Below are 22,474 nucleotides of genomic sequence, written 5' to 3' on the forward strand. Positions count from 1 at the left end.
AAGAGGATACCCGTCAGCAGGGAGGGGAATCCTGACAGGTCGGTTCTCTCTTCGGTCAGCTTCCCCTAACCCCTGATTCTGTAATGCTCGCAGCATCCTAGTTGTGGAGGTCTCAGACCCGTGCACTTAAGGCATTTATTGACTCCGGTGCAGCCGGGTATCTTATGGACATCTCTCTCGCTCAAAGATGGGGAGTTCTAACTCAAGAATTAAGAGAAAAGATCAATGCTAAGGCATTGGACGGTTGATCTCTGGGAACCAGCGAGATCCACCTTTCCACCCAACCCCTCTAACTGGTGCTCGAAGGCAACCATCATGAAGAAATATCTTTCTGCCTGGTTAATTCACCTGAACTGCCACTGGTACTTGGTCTCCCTGGTTATCCCGACATAACCCACAGATCGATTGGTCTCTGAAGGTACTCCAAGAGTGGGGACCAGCATGCCTGTCTACCTGTCTGGGTCCAGCTCAAGCTCCATTCCATGAATCCCCTCCTGTGTCAGCTAAGGTTGTGGACCTGTCTGGGATTCCGGCTGAATATGTGGATCTCCTTGATGTTTTCAGTAAAAGAAAGGCCACCACCCTGCCCCCACACTGGCCATACGACTGTGCCATAGACCTCCTACCTGGCACGAGTCCTCCCCAGGGCCGGCTCCTTTCCCTCTCTCATCCAGGAATCGTGGTCATGGAGGAATACATTAAGGAGGCATTGAGCATGGAGTTTATCCGTTGGTCAATCTCGTTGGCAGGAGGGGGCTTCTTTTTTTGTGAGCAAGAAAGGTGGCAAGCTCCATCCCCGCATCAATTATCAGCCCCTGAACAACATCACTGTGAAGAACCACTACCCTCTTCCCTTTCTGGCATCTGTGTTTGAACATCTCCAGGGAGCAACAATATTTTCCAAAATTGATCTGCGCAATGCTTCCAGCAGTTCGATGGATTTGAGGACAATGCTGATCCAGAGCCAATTCTTCCTCGCTCATGTATCGCTGCTCCAGTGATCTGGGGAATAGAGGCAGAGGTGAGGGCAGCCCAACAATCATATCCAGGCCCGGATAGGGAAACCTCCCAACTGGCTGCTGAGGTGCGTTCTAAAGTGTTGGAATGGGGCAATTCCTCCCGTCTGGCTGGACATTTGGGAATTCAACAGACTCAGAAGTGAGTAAGGGGACAGTTTTGGTGGCCATCTGTGTCCCAGGTTAGCCACAACTTTGTATCTGCCTGTCCCACCTGTGCTCGGAACAAGACATCACGCCAGCATCCTGCAGGTCTGTTATGTCCACTACCTGTGCCCCACCACCACTGGTCCCACCTCTCAGTAGATTTCATCCCTGGTTTGCCCCCGTCGTATGGAAACACCACCTTGTTGTCATGGATCGATTTTCCAAGGCTGCCCACTTCATTGCCCTCCCCAAGGTCCAATTGGCTCATGAAACTACCACACTCATGGTTCAACATGTGTTCAGGCTCCATGGCTTTCCTCAAGGCATAGTGTCTGATCGTGAACCACAGTTCACTTACCACTTTTGGAAGGGTCTGCTCTCTTGTAGGAGCCATGGCCAGCCTCTTGTCTGGGTTCCACCCCAAATCTAATGGCCGTACTGGGAGAGTGAATCAGGAGTTGGAGACAATCCTGTGCTGCCTTGCCTCTTTCAACCCCATGTCCTGGAGCTCCCAATTGGTTTGGGCAGAGATTGCCCACAATAACCTCCAGTCATCCTCCAGCAGTATGTCTCCCTTTGAATGCCAGAAGGGATTCCAGACCCCGTTCTACCCTGATCAGGAGATTGATGTAGGAGTTCCTGCTGATCCAGCACTATGTGCACCTGGAGAGGAGCCAGTGCTTCTCTGCTGCACGCCCAGAAACAGCTCTCCCGGCAGGCTGATCGGCTCCATCGACAGGTAAGGCCATTCAAGCCAGGGGAGGAGGCCTGGTTGGCATCAAGGGATCTTCCCCTGAAAGTTGAGAGATGGAAATTGGCACCACCCTACATGGGATCGTTTGTAGTGGAAAAGGCTGTCAACAAGATGTCCTATAAATTGCGTCTACCAGCATCACTGAAGATCCACCCTGTATTCCATGTTTCCCAGCTCAATCCGTTTACAACCTTTCCCCTGGCCCCAGTCACCCCACCTCCCCCTCCTCCCCGCCTGGTTGATGGTTCCCTTGTCTATACTGTGCGATGCCTCCTGGCATCTCACCGGGTACGTGGTAAGGTCCAGTACCTTGTGGACTGGGAGGGTATGGTCCAGAAGAATGTACTTTGATCCTGGCGAAGGACATCTTGGACAAGTCTCTGATCTGGGACTTCCAGCGGACACAGGTCTGTGGCGCCTCAAGGGCAGCGCCTAGAGAGAGGGGCCCTGTCACAACCACAGATTCGACAGAACAGTATGGCAATTGTGCTTGTGAATTTGCACGTGTCAGCTAATTATTATTTAATCGTGATAGTAGTTATCTCCATTTGTTATGTCATAGTGCTTGCCGAGACTTGGACACAGCACAGCAAAGCTTCGCTGCCTGTCTGCTTTAGGCTTGCCTAAGAAATTGGACTGTCAAGTCAAATGACTCTGAAGACTGGCGGTATTTGTTTTATATTTAGTTCTTTCTTTTCAGACGTGGCGTAGGCTTTGTTTCTCATTTGAGAGTTTTAGTTAATAGCCTTGTTTGGCCTAGTGTTTATAACCATATAACAATTACAGCACAGAGACAGGCTATCTCAGCCCTTCTAGTCCGTGCCAAACGTTTACTCTCACCTAATCCCACTGACCCGCACTCAGCCCATAACCCTCCATTCCTTTCCTGTCCATATACCTATCCAATTTTACTTTAAATGACAATACCGAACCTGCCTCTACCACTTCTACTGGAAGCTCGTTCCACACAGCTACCACTCTCTGAGTAAAGAAGTTCCCCTTTGTGTTACCCCTAAACCTTTGACCCTAACTCTCAACTCATGTCCTCTTGTTTGAATCTCCCCTATTGTCAATGGAAAAAGCCTATCCACGTCAACTCTATCTATCCCCCTCATAATTTTAAATACCTCTATCAAGTCCCCCCCAACCTTCTACACTCCAAAGAATAAAGACCTAACTTGTTCAATCTTTCCCTGTAACTTAGGTGCTGAAACCCAGGTAACATTCTAGTAAATCTTCTCCGTACTCTCTCTATTTTGTTGACATCTTTCCTATAATTCGGTGACCAGAACTGTACACAATACTCCAAATTCGGCTTTACCAATGCCTTGTACAATTTTAACATTACATCCCAACTCCTATACTCAATGCTCTGATTTATAAAGGCCAACATACCAAAAGCTTTCTTCACCACCCTATCCACATGAGATTCCACCTTCACGGAACTATGCACCATTATTCCTAGATCACTCTGTTCTACTGCATTCTTCAATGCCCTACCATTTACCATGTATGTCCTATTTTGATTATTCCTACCAAAATGTAGCACCTCATATTTATCAGCATTAAACTCCATCTGCCATCGTTCAGCCCACTCTTCTAACTGGCCTAAATCTCTCTGCAAACTTTGAAAATCTACTTCATTATCCACAACGCCACCTACCTTAGTATCATCTGCATACTTACTAGTCCAATTTACCACCCCATCATCCAAATCATTAATGTATATGACAAACAACATTGGACCCAGTACAGATCCCTGAGGCACACCACTAGACACCGGCCTCCAACCTGACAAACAGTTATCCACCACTACTCTCTGGCATCTCCCATCCAGCCACTGTTGAATCTATTTTACTACTTCAATATTAATACCTAACAATTGAACCTTCCTAACTTAACCTTCTGTGCGAAACCTTGTCAAAGGCCTTACTGAAGTCCATATAGACAACATCCACTGCTTTACCCTCGTCAACTTTCCTAGTAACCTTTTCAAAATATTCAATAAGATTTGTCAAACATGACCTTCCACGCACAAATCCATGTTGACTGTTCCTAATCAGATCCTGTCTATCCAGATAATTATATATACCATCTCTAAGAATATTTTCCATTAATTTACCCACCACTGATGTCAAACTGACAGGCCTACAATTGCTAGGTTTACTCTTAGAACCCTTTTTAAACAATGGGACAATATGAGCAAAATGCCAATCCCCGTTTCAAATGACATTTGAAATGTTTCCGTCAGAGCCCCTGCTATTTCTACACTAACCTCCCCCAAGGTCCTAGGGAATATCCTGTCAGGACCCGGAGATTTATTCACTTTTATGTTCCTTAAAAGTGCCAGTACTTCCTTAGTGTTTCCTTTTTCCTTTAACACTGTTCACATTAAAGTCTGTGAAATATTGACCCATGTCAGTGTCTCTCACTCTGCACTTGGGCCATATCTGAACCTAGTAACACCTCAAGTCTTCTTTCATTCTGTCTAAGAGTTTATCTAAGAGTCACTTAAGTGTCTCTAATGTATCTGCTTCTAACGTCACCCCTGACAGTATGTTCCATGTACTTAACACTCCTGTATAAATCTCTTACCTCTGCCAACTCCCCTATATTTTCCTCCAATCACCTTAAAATTATGTCCTCTTGTATTAGCCATTGCCATCCTGGAAAAAATCTCCACCTACCCACTCTACCAATGCCTTTTATCATCTTGTACACCTCTATCAAGTCACCTGTTATCCTCCTTCACTCTAAAGAGAAAACTCTTGCTCATTCAACCTATCCTCATAAGACACATTCTCTAATCCGAACAGCAGCCTGGGTAAATCTCCTCTGTACCCTCTCTAAAGCTTCCATATCCTTCCTATAATGAGGTGACAACAACGGAACACAATACTCCAAGAATCCATTGCGCAGACATAAGGGATAGGATCTGGATTATTTTCTTTTGTAAACAGCTGCCCTTCCAGTCAAGAAGATCATGGTTTATCTGATCAATATTATTTCACGTCAATCTACAATACCCAGTAGTCCAAACGTCTGTGTGTATTCAACCAACACACACAAAATGCTGGTGGAATACAGCAGGCCAGGCAGCATCTATAGGAAGAAGTATAGTCAATATTTCGGGCCAAGACCCTTCGTTGGGACTAACTGAAAGAAGAAATAGTAAGAGATTTGAAAGTGGGAGGGGGAGGGGGAGATCCAAAATGATAGGAGAAGACAGGAAGGGGAGGGATGAAGCTAAGAGTTGGGAAGTTGATTGGCAAAAGGGATACAGAGCTGGAGAAGGGAAAGGATCATGGGACAGGAGGCCAAGGGAGAAAGAAAGGGGGTGGGGAGCCCCAGAGGGAGATGGAGAACAAGCAAGGAGTGATTGTAAGAGGGACAGAGAGAGAAAAACAGAGAGGAAAAAGGGGGGGAATAAATAAATAAGGGATGGGGTAAGAAGGGGAGGGGGGCATTAATGGAAGTTAGAGAAATCAATGTTCATGCCATCAGGTTAGAGGCTACCCAGACGGAATATAAGGTGTTGTTCCTCCAACCTGAGTGTGGCTTCATCTTGACAGTAAAGGAGGCCATGGATTGACATTGTCATGGTCCCTTCTGGTAATCCCCCACCTGGCTATTTACCTCAGGAATTGGGCCTCAATCCCCTCATTTAGTTTCCAATCATTCCCAGGTTCCACTAACTACACACACCTGCTTTCCATCAGCAAGTGCAGGATAAAGACTCTGTGATCACAACAAGAGCTGCCAGTTCATTGGTCGACTCTGGTATGAGTAACCTTGTTTCATGGTTCTTAGGACTGCCAGTACTAAGTCTAGCATTGCCTCTGGATACCGATTCCACGCTCACTATGTCAAGAATGCCTCCCGACTCTGCCTCCGTGCCCGTGTTCTGCACTTTGGTTTGTCCACCGCCTCGCTCGTGTAACAGAATGAACTGGCCATAATGAACCCAGCAGACACGGATCCCATACAACAGTCAGGGCTACCTACTGGGCACCCACGACCAACTACTTAGGGAGGTCATGGAAAACCTTCAGATGCTGTCCACAAATGTACGGAAGGTCAGTGAGCAGGCGGATCGAGTTTCGGCTTCCCTTTCTCTGTCCCCTCCAAGAATCCCGACTACCCAAACTGCACTGCTCGGGATGGTGTCACCCCTGGGATCAGCAGCACAGTCCCCTCGAGAACCATATGTCCCCAAACCCGAACCCTACGCTGGGAACCTAGGGAGGTGACAGGCCTTCCTGTTACAATGCTCTCTGGTCTTTGAGCTACAGCCATGTACCTACACTTCAGATAAATCCAAGACTGTGTACATCATGGGGCTCTTACGAGGAGATGCCTTGGCTTGGGCAATCGCAATATGGGATAACCAAACAGAGGTTTGTTCCTCCTTCCCCTCCTTTGTTGCTGAAATGAGGAAGGTCTTCCAACAGCCCATTCACGGTAAGGACACCGCTGAACACTTGCTGACTCTTTGGCAGGGTTCGCGAAGCGTAGCAAGGTATTCCATCGAGTTCCGAACCTTAGCCGCAGACTCGGTGGAATGACGAGGCCCTACGGGAAGTGTTTTGACAGGGCCTCTCGGACAAGATAAAGGATGAACCGGCAGCGAGGGACAACACAGACTGTCTGGACTCTCTGATCTCGCTAGCCACTAGATTAGATAATCGACTTCAAGAGCGGCTGAGAGAAAGAACCAGTTGCACCGCACCTCGGAAGTTCACGGTCCTCCTTATCAATCCCAGCCAGCCTCCCTTCCCCAGCTGCTCAAGTGTAGCTCCTGCTCCGAAGGTTCCCACCACCCTTGGATGGAACCGGCTCTCCCCGGCCGAATGACCTCGGAGGTGGAGAGCTGGGGATTGTTTCTACTGTGGCCAGCCAGGACATTTCCGGGATACCTGCCCTCAGCGGCCAAAAGGGAGGGCACCTGGTGAGCTGGACGATACTCCCTTCAGCCCCCCAGACTCAGATGCAGATCCCGGCTACCGTAAGTTACCAACGACAGTCTCTGTCCCTATCCGCTCTGGTGGATTCCGGTGCCAAGGGCAACCTGCTGGATGAAGACATAGCCTCCCAGGCTGGAACACCTCATGAGCTGCTAACTACCCCCCTGGAGGCCCAGGCCCTGGATGGAAAACTGCTGGCTCGGGTGACCCACAGTGCACCTCCCCTGACCTTGATCCTATCTGGTAACCATCGGGAGGAGGTACAATTCAGTCTCATTCATTCACCTCAAGCCCTGGTAGTTCTAGGGTACCCATGGCTGACACAAATCTCACATCGACTGATCTACCGGGAGAATAGTCAAATGGAGCCAGACTTCTCACGCCAACTATCTGCAGTCAGCCCCATCTCCAAGGAAAGCTACCGCGACTCCGCCTGTCCTGGAACCCCTCGATTTGTCCCAAGTTCCCACAGAATACCATGACCTGGGACTGGTATTCAGTAAACAACGGGCCCTTTCCCTGCCTCCACACCGCCCATATGATTGTATCATCGACCTTCTACCTGGGGCCTCGCTACCCGGCCTTTTTAACCTATCCTGACTGGAGAGAGAGGCCATGGAGAAGTACATCAGCGAGTCCCTCATGGCGGGCAATATCAGACCTTCATCTTCCCTGGTAGGCGCTGGTTTCTTCTTTGTGGAAAAGAAGGACAGGTCACTTCGTCCTTGTATTGATTCCAGAGGCATAAACAGTGTAACAGTTAAGAGCAAGTACCCTTTACCCCTCATTAGTTCAGCTTTTGAACCACTGCATGGAGCCACCATTTTCTCAAAGCTGGACCTTTGTAATGCCTACCATCTAGTCAGGGTGAGGGAGGGGGACGAGTGGAAGATGGCCTTTAATACACCTCTGGGCCACTTTGAATATTTGGTCATGCTGTTTGGCCTCACCAATGCTCCTGCTGTTTTTCAAGCCCTCATTAATGACGTACTGAGGGACTTTATTAATTGGTTCGTATTTGTTTACCTCGATGATCTCCTGACATTTTCTAGCACTCCCCAAGAACATGTTCACCATGTCTGTCAAGTCCTCCAGAGACTGTGGGAAAACCAATTATTTGTGAAGGCAGAGAAATGTGAGCTCTACATTCCTTCAGTCATCTTCCAGGGTTATATCATCAAAAGCGGGCAGGTGAGAGCAGACCCCGAGAAGATCCGGGCAGTGGAGGAATGGCCTAGACCCACAACCCGCAAACAACTTCAACAATTCCTGGGGTTTGCAAACTTCTACCACCGATTTATCAGAGACTACAGTCGAGTGGCGGCCACCCTTACCCGGCTTACCTCACCTACTACCCCCTTCTGTTGGGACTCTGAAGCTGACTTGGTGTTCACAGACCTGAACCATTTTACCACCACTCCCATCCTGGTCCATCCGGACCCAGCCCCTCAATTCATTGTTGAGGTGGACGCCTCCGACTACGGGATAGGAGCAGTCCTGTCCTAACAATCAAGTTCGGACAAAAAACTTCACCCCTGCTATTCCCGCTGACTGTCCCCCGCTGAGCGGAATTACGACGTGGGGAATCGGGAACTCTTGGCGGTCAAACTAGCATTGGAAGAATGGAGGCAATGGCTCAAGGGGGCAGAACAACCATTTGTGGTATGGACTGATCATGAAAACCTGGGGTATATTCAGACTGCCAAACATTTGAACTCCCACCAGGCCCATTGCGCATTATTTTTTGGACGGCCGGACGCGACCTCCCGCCAATATGACTCCAAGGAGGACACTTCCAGTCCAGGGACTATCCTCCCACCATCCTGCATGGTTGCCATGCTCACTTGGGAGATCGAGTCCAAAGTAAAAGAAGCCCAACGGGGTGACCCTGACCCTGGCAATGGACCCGGCGATCGCTTCTATATGTCTGTTTCCGTCAGGCCTCAGGTTCTGCAGTGGGGGCACACGTCTCAGTTTGCCTGCCATCCTGGGAGTGATCGGACCCTAGCGCTCCTGAAAAGACACATTTGGTGGCCATCCATGGAGGCGCATACCCGTGGCTATGTCTTGGCATGTTCCATCTATGCCCGGGGAAAAGCCTCTCATCGGCCACCTGCGGGTCTACTTCATCCTCTGCCTGTCCTTGATCGTCCCTGGTCACACATCGCCATATACTTCATCACTGGTCAACCCCCTTCACATGGGAACACCACCGTATTAACCGTGGTAGAGCGGTTCTCCAAGGCAGTGCACTTCGTAGCCCTCCCTACACTCTCCTCCTCTCAAGAAACCACAGATCTTCTCATCCACCACGTCTTCCACCTCTACGGAATCCCCGCAAACATCGTCTCCGATCGAGATCCTCAGTTCATCTCACAGGTGTGGAAGGCCTTCTGTCAAGCCTTGGGTGCATCGGTCAGCCTGTCATCCGGCTTCCACCCCCAGATGAACGGGCAGACGGAACGGGTCAACCAAGACTTGGAGGCGACGCTACGTTGTGTAACGGCAAACCACCTGTCAACCTGGAGTGACCACCTCCCGTGGGTTGAGTACGCCCACAACTCTCTGGTCAGCTCTGCCATTGGAAGGTCTCCATTCGAGTGTTCCCTGGGGTACCAATCCCCACTGTTCCCCGAGCAAGTAGAGGAGATTGTGGTAACGTCTGTTCAGGACCACATCGATCGGTGCTTTAAGGTTTGGGAGGAGACATGCACGGCCCTACTCAGATCAGCAAAATGCAATAAGAAAATGGCCGACTGACACCAGACTCTGGCGCCTGAGTACCAACTGGGGCAGGTGGTGTGGCTTGCATCCAAGGACATCCTGCTCAAGAGCGAGCATAGGAAACTCGCCCCTCGCTTCCTGGTACGATTCAAGGTCAAAAGTGTTATCCATCCTGCAGCAGTCCGCCTAAAACTGCCAAGATCTATGCGCATCCACCCGACTTTTCATGTTTCCCAGTTAAAGCCAGTTTCCGTCAGCCCCTTGTGTTCCCCCGGCTGAGACTCCCCCATCTTTCCGTATCATCGACAACCATCTGGCATAGACCATCCGAAGACTACTGGATGTGCACTGTAGGGGCAGGGGTTTCCAATACCTGGTGGATTGGGAAGGGTATGATCCAGAAGAGTGTTCCTGGGTCCCCTGCTCCTTCATCCTAAACACTTCCCTCATCCAGGATTTTCATCGGGACCATCCAGACAGGCCTGGATGATTGCCAGGAGGCTCCCATTGAGGGAGGGGTACTGTCATGGTCCCTTCACCTGGCTATTTACCTCAGGAATTCCCTCATTTAGTATCCAATCATTCCCAGGTTCCACTAACTACACACACCCGCTTTCCATCAGCAAATGCAGTATAAAAACTCTGTGATCACAACAAGGAGCTGCCAGTTCATTGGTCGACTCCGGTGTGAGTAACCTTGTTTCATGGTTCTTAGGACTGCCAGTTCTAAGTCTTGCATCACTCCTGGATACAGACTCCACGCTCACTACGTCAAGAATGCCTCCCGACTCTGTCTCCGCGCCCGTGTTCTGCACTTGGGTTCATCCACTGCCATGCTCATGTAACAAACACATCAGAATGGGAATGGGACATGGAATTAAATTGTGTGGCCACTGAGAGATCCTGCTTTCTCTGGTGGACAGAGCGTCTGTGTTTATTGTTCACCAGTAATTATCCCAGAACAGAGGAGGATCTGGAGGTTTTCACAGACCAGACTGGATCATTGTATTTTACCACAGCATGGTAACAGGCCCTTCTGGCTCAATGAACCTGCTCCACCCAATTGCACGCATTTGACCAATTAACTCACAGGTCTTTGAAATGTGGAAGGAAATTGGAGCACCCAAAGGAAGCACACATGGTTATGGGGAGAACATACAAATTCCTTGCAACCAACAGTGAATTCATGTCACTGGCAGTAATGGCAGTAACAGTTGCCATTTCGGGACCTTCTTCAGGATTGGAAAGGAATGTTGACGATATCAGAATAAAAAGGTGTTGAGGTGGGGAAGGAGGATAGCTGGAAGTTGATAGGTGAAGCCAGGTGGGTGGGAAAGGTAAAAGGCTGGAGAGGAAGGAATCTGAAAGGAGAGATGAATGGACCATAGGAGAAAGGGGAGGAGGGGACCCAGGAGGAGGTGATAGGAGGGTGAAAATTTAAGGTGCTAGTCCTCCACCTTGAAGGTGGCCTCATTTTGGCATAAGAGGAGGCCATGGACCAACATGTCGGAATGGGAATTGGAATTAAAATGTTTATCCCTGGGATGTTCCCCTTTTGGCGAATGGAACAGAGGTGCTCAATGAAATGGTCCTCAGATTTATGATGGGTCTCACTGATGTGGAGGAAGTTGTATTGGGAGCACTGGATATAATAGATGACCCCAGAGGTTTCAAAGCTGAAGTGTTTTCTCACCTAAAATGCTGGTGGAACACAGCAGGCCAGGCAGCATCTACAGGGAGAAGCGCTGTCGACGTTTCGGGCCGAGACCCTTCGTCAGGACTAACTGAAAGGAAAAATACTAAGGGATTTGAAAGTAGGAGGGGGAGGGGGAAATGCAATTGATAGGACAAGACCGGACGGGCTGGGTAGCCTCCAACCTGATGGCATGAACATTGACTTCTCTAACTTCCATTAGTGCCCCTCCTCCCCTTCTTACCCCATCCCTGACATATTTAGTTCTCTCCCTCTCCCCCTCCCCTCTCCCCCTCCCTCTCCCCCTCCCTCTCCCCCTCCCTCTCCCCCCTCCCTCTCCCTCTCCCCCTCCCCCTCTCCCTCTCCCCCCCCATCACTCTGCCTGTTTTCCATCTCCCTCTGGTGCTTCCCCCCACCCTTTCTTTCTCCCGAGGCCTCCCGTCCCATGATCCTTTCCCTTCTCCAGCTCTGTATCACTTTTGCCAATCACCGTTCCAGCTCTTAGCTTCATCCCACCCCCTACGGTCTTGTCCTATCATTTCGCAATTCCCCCTCCCCCTCCTACTTTCAAATCTCTTAGTATCTTTCCTTTCAGTTAGTCCTGACGAAGGGTCTCGGCCCGAAACGTCGACAGTGCTTCTCCCTATAGATTCTGCCTGGCCTGCTGTGTTCCTCCAGCTTCTCCCTATAGATGCTGCCTGGCCTGCTGTGTTCCTCCAGCATTTTGTGTGTGTTGTTGTTTGAATTTCCAGCATCTGCAGATTTCCTCGTGTTTCCTCACCTGGAAGGACAGTTTGGGGCCCTGAATGGAGGTGAGGGAAGTAGTGTATGGGCAGGTGTAGCACTTTCCCCACTTGCAGGGATCAGTGCTAGAAGGGAGATTAGTGGGATGGGACTAATAGACAAGGGAATCACAGAAGGAGTGATTCCTGCAGAAAGTGGAAGGGTGGGGGTGATAGGATCCCTTTAGATGATGGATTTTGCGGAGGATGATGTGTTGGACGCAGGGGCTGATGGTCTGGTAGGTAAGAACAAGAGGAACTCTGTCCCTGTTAAAGGGGCGGGAAGATGAGGTGAGCACAGATGTTTTGGAAGTGGAAGGGATGCAGGTGAGGGCAGCATAAGTTCAGTCACAAACAACATCAAAAGAAGGTGAATTCTTAACTCCAAGATGCATGGCAGTGACATACCTTTTAGAAATTCAATTAAGTTTAATTTATTGACATTACATTTTTTCGATCACGTTATGGCCTGACTGCTTATGTAACTGAGCCAAAAAAGGTGTTGCATTCTCACAAAGTTCTTGCTAAAATCTCAAGTTAATGGGAAAATCCTGCTATTACATAAGTTCCTTGAATTGACAGGATGTGTCACTGTCACCAATGATAAATAGCTTATGCAACTGAGAAACATTCAAAAGTAGGTTACAGCCAGGGCCTGCAGGCTTTGATTCTTAATTGAGCTACATCTTCATTGAGCTGAGCTGGGAGTGAAATATTTTCTGATTGGTTATTGGTGAAAACATTGAGTGCCCCCGGGTGCGAAGTTGCTCTAATCGATGAAAGGCCTCACCCTTTCTATTTCCTGTGGGAAACTGGTGCAGGACTGTAGCAGAACTTACCCATTTATTTTTAACTGAGCCTGAATTTTAATAAAGAAATCACTGACTGCCAGGCGTTAATTAATGTGAGAAACCACATGCTGTGATTGGTCCCTTCAGAGAAGGACCCGTTCAGTTGAATGGCATCGAGGGTGATGATTACACCGATTAAAGAGGTCATAGAGTCATAGAGCACTACAGCACACAAACAGGCCCTTCAGCCTGTAATATCACTGGTATACAGTATGTCATCAAATGTGCTGTTTTGTGCTGTAGTATCTTGTAATACTTATTAACAAAAACTATACATTACAATAAGCTATATACATACAAAAGTGTTGGCGTGTGGCCAAGTGGTTAAGGCGTTCATCTAGTTATCTGAAAGTTGCTAGTTCGAGCCTTGACTGAGACTTGCGTGTGTGTCCTTGAGCAAGGCACTTATCCACACATTGCTCTGCGATGACACCAATGCCAAGCTGTATGGGTCCTGATGCCCTTCCCTTGGACAACATTGGTGGTGTGGAGAGGGGAGACTTGCAGCTTGGACAACTGCCAGTCTTCCATCAAAGAAAAACCTTGCCCAGGCTTGCGTCCTGGAAACTTTCCAAGGTGCAATTCATGGTCTAGCGAGACTAATGGAGACCTACACATACATACAAAAGAGTAAATTAAATACGTAGTGCACAAAGAGGGAAAAATGCTGAGGAGCTGTTCATGGGTTCATGGTCCTTTCAGAAATCTGATGGTGGAGGGGAAGAAGCTTTTCCTGAAATATTGAGTGTGGATCTTTAGGCTCCTGTACCTCTTCCTTGATGGTAACAATGAGAAGTGGGCATGTCCTGGGTGATAGGGGGTCCTTAATGATGGATGTCACCTTTTTGAGGTGTCCTTGATGCTGGGGAGGCTAGTGCCTATGATAGAACTTTCTGCAGTTTTTTCCAATCTTGTGCCATGGTCCCTCCATAGCAGACAGTTAGAATGATCTCCATGGTACAACTGTAGAAATTTGTGAAATCCTTTGGTGACACCATTTCTCCTCAAACTCCTAATGCAGTATAGCCGCTGTTGTGTTTTATTTGTAATTATATCAATATGTTGGGCCTAGGGTAGATCTTCAGAGCTGTTGACACCCAAAAACTTGAAAATCCTCACCCTTTCCACCTCTGATCCCTCGATGAGGACTGGTGTGTGCTCCCTTGACTTCACCTTCCTGAAGTCCACAATCAATTCCTTGGTTTTACTGACGTTGAGTGCAAGGTTGTTGCTATGACACCACCCAACCAGCTGATCTATCTCACTCCTAAATGCCTCCTTGTTACCATCTGAAATTCTCCCAGCTTTTTTTTGGCAAATTTATAGATGACACTTGAGTTATGCCTAGCCACACAGCCATGGATATAGAGAGCGTAAAGCACTGGGCTAAGCACACATCCTTCAGGTGCACAAGTGATGATTATCAGCAAAGTGGAGACATTATTTCCAATCCACACAGATTATGGTCTTCTGGTTAGAAAGTCAAGGATCCAGTTGCAGAAGGAGGTACAGAAGCCCAGGTTTTGGAGCTTGTTGATTAGAACTGAGTGTATTATTGTGTTGACTGAGTGTATGAGTGTGATCTAGTCTGTGCTGAACTATTATTCAGCCTAGTCTCATTAAACTGCACCCAGACCATAGCCCCACATACCCCTCCCGCCCATGTACCTAAATGGTGAAATCAAACCCACATCCACCACTTCTGCTGGCAGTTCATTCCACATTCACTCCAACCTCAGAATGAAGGAGTTCCCCTCAGCTTTCCCTTATATATTTCATCTTTTACTTTTTAATAGCTGACTTCTAGCTCCAGGCTCACTCTCAGCTATGACCTGTAGTTCTAATCTCACCTAACCTTAGTTGAAAAAGCCTGTTTACATTTACTCTATCTAATTTTGTGTACGTCTATCAAATTTCCTCTCATTTTCCTACACTTCAGGGAATACAATCAAAAACAATCAAACTTTCCTTTTAATTTAGGTTCGTAAGAGTCCCAGCAACATCCTTGGTCTTAGTTATAATTGTGCCTGAGGCTCTATTGCCTGTCATGGAAATGTACCTTGTCAAGCCAGGGTTCCTGAACTGCATGCCCATCCACTTGGCTGTGTGAAGGACCTGGAGATTAGTGCCAATACCTTGACCTTCTTCTATAATACTACACCAATATGAGTCTGTCCAAGTGGAGATACAGAATTTGGGTCTATGTGGACAGAATAGGTGGGGGTTTTGGATGATTCTCTACTTGTCCCCTGTTTCTGGTAAAATCACGTATGTTGTCATGTGCACAAGTACATGTATGTCCAAGTGCAAAGCAAAATGCACTTCAGCAGCATCACATGCACAAGTGAGGTTTGTATTGCACCTGTGCATACACAGAGTTCTGAATATGACATTAAACTTGACTTTGACCTTGGTTCACACAGAAGTGATCACATTTTATTGCAGGAAAAGTGGGTGATGATGTGAGACCCTTTTCGAGATCACTTGAGCCCTGTGAGATGGGTGATCTGGTCCAGATGATCCTTTCCATGGCTGCGTATTCAGTGAGCCACAGTTTTACAATAATGTGGCATAGATGCCTTCCCAGATGATAGTCTCATCAATCTTTTTTTTATTTAGAGTTATAGCTCAGTAATAGGGCCTTGAGGCCCACGAGCTTGTGCAACCCATGTACACCCATATGACTAATTAACATGTCAGTTCTTGAAATGTGGGAGGAAACTGGAGAACCCAGAGGAAACCCACATCGTTACAGGGAGAATGTACAGGGAGCAGCGGAATTGAACCTAGGTCGTTGGCGCTGTCATAGCGTTATGCTAACCACTACATTGCCATGAAGCCTCGGACTACCATTGGCACCCATTCACCACTGTGATGCCCCTGTATTCGTCGAGTTTCAGCTTTTATCACGGTGGGGCATGATTTGGCTGGCTCAGGTCAGCTGTTCCAAAGCCCTGATCACAGAGTTAATGTGCCTCACTAGAGATTGTGAGGTTATCTTTAATCTTAAGCATTATTAGAAACTGAATATCTTAAAAGACACTTGGACTTATATCTGGGCACATGGGGTTTAGGGTATGTGTTCCCAACATGGGGTTCATGGACCCCTTGCTTAATAGTATTGGTCCATGGCATTAAAAAATGTTGGGAACCCTCATGTCGGAAGATATGGGCAGAAAGCCGGCAAATGGGACTAGTTTAGTTAGGCCACTTGGTTGGCATGAAGTAGGGTTGAAAGGCCTGTTTCCCTGCTATTCAGCTGTAATACCCACAGTCAAAGATGGAGGCATTAGGAGGGGTGACTAGAAGCTGGTTAAGGAGAAGTCATAATTGGCTGTGGCCATGAAAGGTGTCATGTGACTTGGTCTTTCCTTTAGAGGAAAAGTTTTGGTAGTAGACGCAGAGGAAAATAGACAATAGACAATAGGTGCAGAAGTAGACTGTTCAGTCCTTCGAGCCTGCACCGCCATTCTGAGATCATGGCTGATCATCTACTCTCAATACCCGGTTCCTGCCTTATCCCCATATCCCTTGATTCCTCTATCCATAAGATACCTATCTAGCTCCTTCTTGAAAGCATCCAGAGAATTGGCCTCCACTGCCTTCCGAGGCAGCGCATTCCAGACCCCCACAACTCTCTGGGAGAAGAAGTTTTTCCTTAACTCTGTCCTAAATGACCTACCCCTTATTCTCAAATCATGCCCTCTGGTACTGCACTCTGCCAGCATCTGGAACATATTTCCTGCCTCTATCTTGTCCAATCCCTTAATAATCTTATATGTTGCAATCAGATGCCCTCTCAATCTCCTTAATTCCAGCGTGTACAAGCTCAGTCTCTCTAACCTCTCTGCGTAAGACAGTCCGGACATCCCAGGAATTAACCTTGTGAATCTATGCTGCACTTCCTCTACAGCCAGGATGTCCTTCCTTAACCCTGGAGACCAAAACTGTACACAGTACTCCAGGTGTGGTCTCACCAGGGCCCTGTACAAATGCAAAAGGATTTCCTTGCTCTTGTACTCAATTCCCTTTGTAATAAAGGCCAACATTCCATTAGCCTTCTTCACTGCCTGCTGCACTTGCTCATTCACCTTCAGTGACTGATGAACAAGGACTCCTAGATCTCTTTGTATTTCTCCTTTACCTAACTCTACACTGTTCAGATAATAATCTGCCTTCCTGTTCTTACTCCCAAAGTGGATAACCTCACACTTATTCACACTAAACATCATCTGCCAAGTATCTGCCCACTCACCCAGCCTATCCAAGTCACAATGTATATTCTAAAATAGAAACATAAAAAACCTACAGCACAATACAGGCCCTTCGGCCCACAAAGCTGTGCCCAACATGTCCTTACCTTAGAAATTACCTGGGGTTACCAATAGCCCTCTATTTTTCTGAGCTCCATGTACCTGTCCAGGAGTCTCTTAAAAGATCCTATCGTATCCACCTCCACCACTGTTGCCAGCAGCCCATGCCATGCATTCACCACTCTCTGTGTAAAAAAAACTTACCCCTGACATCTCCTCTCTGGAAATCTGGAGTAACAACCAAAATGCCCAAGAAACTCAACAGGTCAGGGAGCATCTATGGAGAGAAATGGATAGTTGATGTTTTGGGTCCTGGTAAAAGCTGTCAACCCAAAATATTTACTGTCTATTTCTCTCCATTAGGTGTTGCTTGACTGCTGACTTCCTCCAGTGTTTTGGGTGTGGCATTGGTTTGAGAGAGAATTTGTTCAGGTGTACTGGTTCTTGTAGAAGTACTGTAGGATTCAATATTAATCCCACATGGAACATCAAGGGAACTTGTCTTTACAGCTGCAGTTGTTACTTTCAACTGTATTAATATTTGGTCATCTTATTTGCTAAATTAGCCATGTTACACAGTTTCTTGTGTTGCCCCAACAGGGGCCAGAACCTTTGTTCCCAAAGTGTACTCATCAACTGTTGTCCCACTGATTCTGACACTGGGAGTTGTTTCCATTTCATGCCCAATTTGTGTTCACAGAGAAAAAAATTACAAGAATGTTGAGGACCTGAGATGTAGAGAAAAATTAAATGGGTTAAGACTTTATTTCTTGGAGCATAGGAGAATGTGAGAAGATTTGATATAAGTTTACAAAATTATGAAGGATATTGATAGGGTAAATGCAAGAAGACTTTCTCCAATGAGGTTGGGTGAGACTAGAGCTAGAGGTTGTGAGAAGTGAAATATTAAAGGGGAATATTAGGGGGATCTTCTCACTCAGAGGGTAGTGCACGGGTGGAACAAGATGCTAGAGAAAGTGGTGGATGCAGATTGAATTGCAACGTTTACAAGAAGTTTGGATAAGTACGTGCATAGGAGGGGTTGGGATGGCTACAGTCCCCTAGGAAGAATAATAGTTTTGCATGGACTAAATGGGCTGAAGGACCTGTGTTTGTGCTGTAGTGCTCTATAACTATGACTAAATATGACTCTGTTGACATTGCCTTTCCCGTGTGGTTGCTCGGCAGGATTTCCAGATCACATGGTGCTTGGTGACTTCCGACGCCGTTTCCAAACACTTGCCCCAGAAATCATGAAGAAGTATGGAGCCACGTTTATGGTCACAGATGAAAAGAAGGTTTGTTTTTGGTCACTGGAGGAAGAAAGTACAAGGACAGGCCAAATACATTTTATTGGCTCTTAATGTTTGAAGTTTTCTTATAAGACAAAGCTTTCTTGTCAAACACCCATCAGGGCTGTGCGGTGTGGGATTTCAGGATCCCCCACCTGAGGATTAGATGCTTTAATTTACGGAACAGTGAAGCTGGTCTTGTAGCAGATGAGGTAGAGTAGTTTCTAGAGGGGAACATTGGGTGGAATGTATATCAAAAAAGGACCAAAGGTGAATAAATCTCTTCTATATTGACCAGCCCAGCCTCAAAGTAAACATTGAATGTTCAGGTTGATTGAAAGTCAAGGAGCTAAATTATGTATGGAATGCAAATATCTTTATTAGCTTTTTATTTTAATTTTCTTTTTATTATATTAAATATTATTTTGTATTTCCATGTTTCCACAATTTGTCTTTTGCACATTTACCAGTTTGTCAGTCAAGGTTTATGTAGCCTTTCTCACAAAATTTATTGCATTTCTTTATTTTCCTGTAAATGCCTACGGGAGAATCAATCTGGGTAATATGTGTATGGTAACATGTGCAAACTTTGATAATAAATTTACTTTAAACTTTGAACTTGCTGTACAGAAATAGCTGATGTGTTTCCCACAGGGTGGCACATTAGAATTGCTTCATTGAAACACGAGAGAGACTACGGATGCTGGAAAGCTGCAGCAACACACAGAATGCTGGGTGAACTCAATGGGTTAGGTGGCACCTATGGAGGGACATGGACAGTCAATGTTTTGGGTTTGGACACTTCAACAGGACTGGAAAGAAAGAGGGGAGAAAGCCAGTATAAAAAGGTTGAGGAAGGGGATGGATCCAAGTGACAGGGAAAAGATATGCAAGGGGGAGCAGGAATGATGTTTAAAGCTGGGAAGTAAAAGGTGCAAGGGCTGAAGAAGATAAGATGAGAAGACAATGGACTACGGAATAAAGGGAAGGAAGTGTGGAGGGAAGAGCATGTGGGTGATAAGTGCATTGAGAGGGCAGGGGATATAATGTTGAGACTACATAAAGTACTGGTGAGGCCTCACTTGTAGTACTGTGTGCAGTTTAGGGCCCTTTGTCTTAGAAAGGATGTGCTGAAACCAGAGTGGGTTCAAAGGAGGTTCATGAAAATTATTCCAGGATTGAATGGCTTGTCACTGTTTGATGCCTCTGGGCCTGTATTCATGGACAGACATGTCAGTGTGGGAATGGGAAGTGGAGTGGACAGACATGTCAGTGTGGGAATGGGAAATGGAGTGGACAGACATGTCAGTGTGGGAATGGGAAGTGGAGTAGACAGACATGTCAGTGTGGGAACGGGAAATGGATTGGACAGACATGTCAGTGTGGGAATGGGAAATGGAGTGGACAGACAGGTCAGTGTGGGAATGGGAAATGGAGTGGACAGACATGTCAGTGTGGGAATGGGAAATGGAGTGGACAGACAGGTCAGTGTGGGAATGGGAAATGGAGTGGACAGACATGTCAGTGTGGGAATGGGAAATGGATTGGACAGACATGTCAGTGTGGGAACGGGAAATGGATTGGACAGACATGTCAGTGTGGGAATGGGAAATGGAGTGGACAGACAGGTCAGTGTGGGAATGGGAAATGGAGTGGACAGACATGTCAGTGTGGGAATGGGAAATGGAGTGGACAGACATGTCAGTGTGGGAATGGGAAGTGGAGTAGACAGACATGTCAGTGTGGGAACGGGAAATGGATTGGACAGACATGTCAGTGTGGGAATGGGAAATGGAGTGGACAGACAGGTCAGTGTGGGAATGGGAAATGGAGTGGACAGACATGTCAGTGTGGGAATGGGAACTGGAGTGGACAGACATGTCAGTGTGGGAATGGGAAGTGGAGTAGACAGACATGTCAGTGTGGGAACGGGAAATGGATTGGACAGACATGTCAGTGTGGGAATGGGAAATGGAGTGGACAGACATGTCAGTGTGGGAATGGGAAATGGAGTGGACAGACATGTCAGTGTGGGAATGGGAAGTGAAGTAGACAGACAGGTCAGTGTGGGAATGGGAAATGGATTGGACAGACAGGTCAGTGTGGGAATGGGAAGTGGAGTGGACAGACAGGTCAGTGTGGGAACGGGAAATGGATTGGACAGACATGTCAGTGTGGGAATGGGAAATGGAGTGGACAGACATGTCAGTGTGGGAACGGGAAATGGAGTAGACAGACATGTCAGTGTGGGAACGGAAAATGGAGTAGACAGACATGTCAGTGTGGGAATGGGAAATGGAGTGGACAGACAGGTCAGTGTGGGAATGGGAAATGGATTGGACAGACATGTCAGTGTGGGAATGGGAAATGGAGTGGACAAACATGTCAGTGTGGGACTGGGAACTGGAGTAGACAGACATGTCAGTGTGGGAATGGGAACTGGAGTAGACAGACATGTCAGTGTGGGAACGGGAAATGGATTGGACAGACATGTCCGTGTGGGAATGGGAAATGGATTGGACAGACAGGTCAGTGTGGGAATGGGAAATGGAGTGAACAGACATGTCAGTGTGGGAATGGGAAATGGAGTGGACAGACAGGTCAGTGTGGGAATGGGAAATGGAGTGGACAGACATGTCAGTGTGGGAATGGGAAATGGAGTAGACAGACATGTCAGTGTGGGAATGGGAAATGGAGTAGACAGACAGGTCAGTGTGGGAATGGGAAATGGAGTGGACAGACAGGTCAGTGTGGGAATGGGAAATGGAGTAGACAGACAGGTCAGTGTGGGAATGGGAAATGGAGTAGACAGACAGGTCAGTGTGGGAATGGGAAATGGAGTAGACAGACATGTCAGTGTGGGAATAGGAAATGGAGTGGACAGACAGGTCAGTGTGGGAATGGGAAATGGATTTTACAGACATGTCAGTGTGGGAATAGGAAATGGAGTGGACAGACAGGTCAGTGTGGGAATGGGAAATGGAGTGGACAGACATGTCAGTGTGGGAATGGGAAATGGAGTGGACAGACAGGTCAGTGTGGGAATGGGAAGTGGAGTGGACAGACAGGTCAGTGTGGGAATGGGAAATGGAGTGGACAGACATGTCAGTGTGGGAATGGAAAATGGAGTAGACAGACATGTCAGTGTGGGAATGGGAAATGGATTGGACAGACATGTCAGTGTGGGAATGGGAAATGGAGTAGACAGACATGTCAGTGTGGGAATGGGAAATGGAGTAGACAGACATGTCAGTGTGGGAATGGGAAGTGGAGTGGACAGACATGTCAGTGTGGGAATGGGAAGTGGAGTGGACAGACATGTCAGTGTGGGAATGGGAAGTGAAGTGGACAGACATGTCAGTGTGGGAATGGGAAGTGAAGTGGACAGACATGTCAGTGTGGGAATGGGAAATGGAGTGGACAGACATGTCAGTGTGGGAATGGGAAGTGGAGTAGACAGACATGTCAGTGTGGGAATGGGAAGTGAAGTGGACAGACATGTCAGTGTGGGAATGGGAAATGGATTGGACAGACATGTCAGTGTGGGAATGGGAAATGGAGTAGACAGACATGTCAGTGTGGGAATGGGAAATGGATTGGACAGACATGTCAGTGTGGGAATGGGAAATGGATTGGACAGACATGTCAGTGTGGGAATGGGAACTGGAGTAGACAGACATGTCCGTGTGGGAATGGGAAATGGATTGGACAGACATGTCAGTGTGGGAACGGGAATTGGAGTGGACAGACATGTCAATGTAGAAATTAAAAGCGTGTTAAAATGGCTGGCCAATGAATCACTTCATTGTTGGGTATCCAGTGTTGTTGCTCCTGCAAGGATTGCCTTTAGGCATGATCTGGAGCCTCAGCTTTACTGTCTCCCCTGAAATGCACTCTCACACAAAATTCAGGAGGGACTCAACAGCTCAGGTACCGGC

At 47.3% G+C, this 22,474-nt stretch overlaps 1 protein-coding gene across 6 annotated transcripts in view; it reads left to right on the forward strand.

Moving 5' to 3' along the window:
• The window catches only part of LOC140738519 (unconventional myosin-XVIIIb-like), a 680,390-nt gene that overhangs the window by 360,309 nt on the left and 297,607 nt on the right, over positions 1-22,474 (forward strand). For all 6 annotated transcript variants that reach the window (XM_073065895.1, XM_073065893.1, XM_073065892.1 and 3 more), the window contains one exon: positions 18,433-18,542. In XM_073065895.1, coding sequence (XP_072921996.1) covers positions 18,433-18,542 — 110 coding nt within the window. The remainder of the gene's footprint in view (positions 1-18,432; positions 18,543-22,474) is intronic.

This window comes from Hemitrygon akajei, chromosome 14 (genome assembly GCF_048418815.1).
Source record: "Hemitrygon akajei chromosome 14, sHemAka1.3, whole genome shotgun sequence".
Classification (NCBI taxonomy): domain Eukaryota; kingdom Metazoa; phylum Chordata; class Chondrichthyes; order Myliobatiformes; family Dasyatidae; genus Hemitrygon; species Hemitrygon akajei.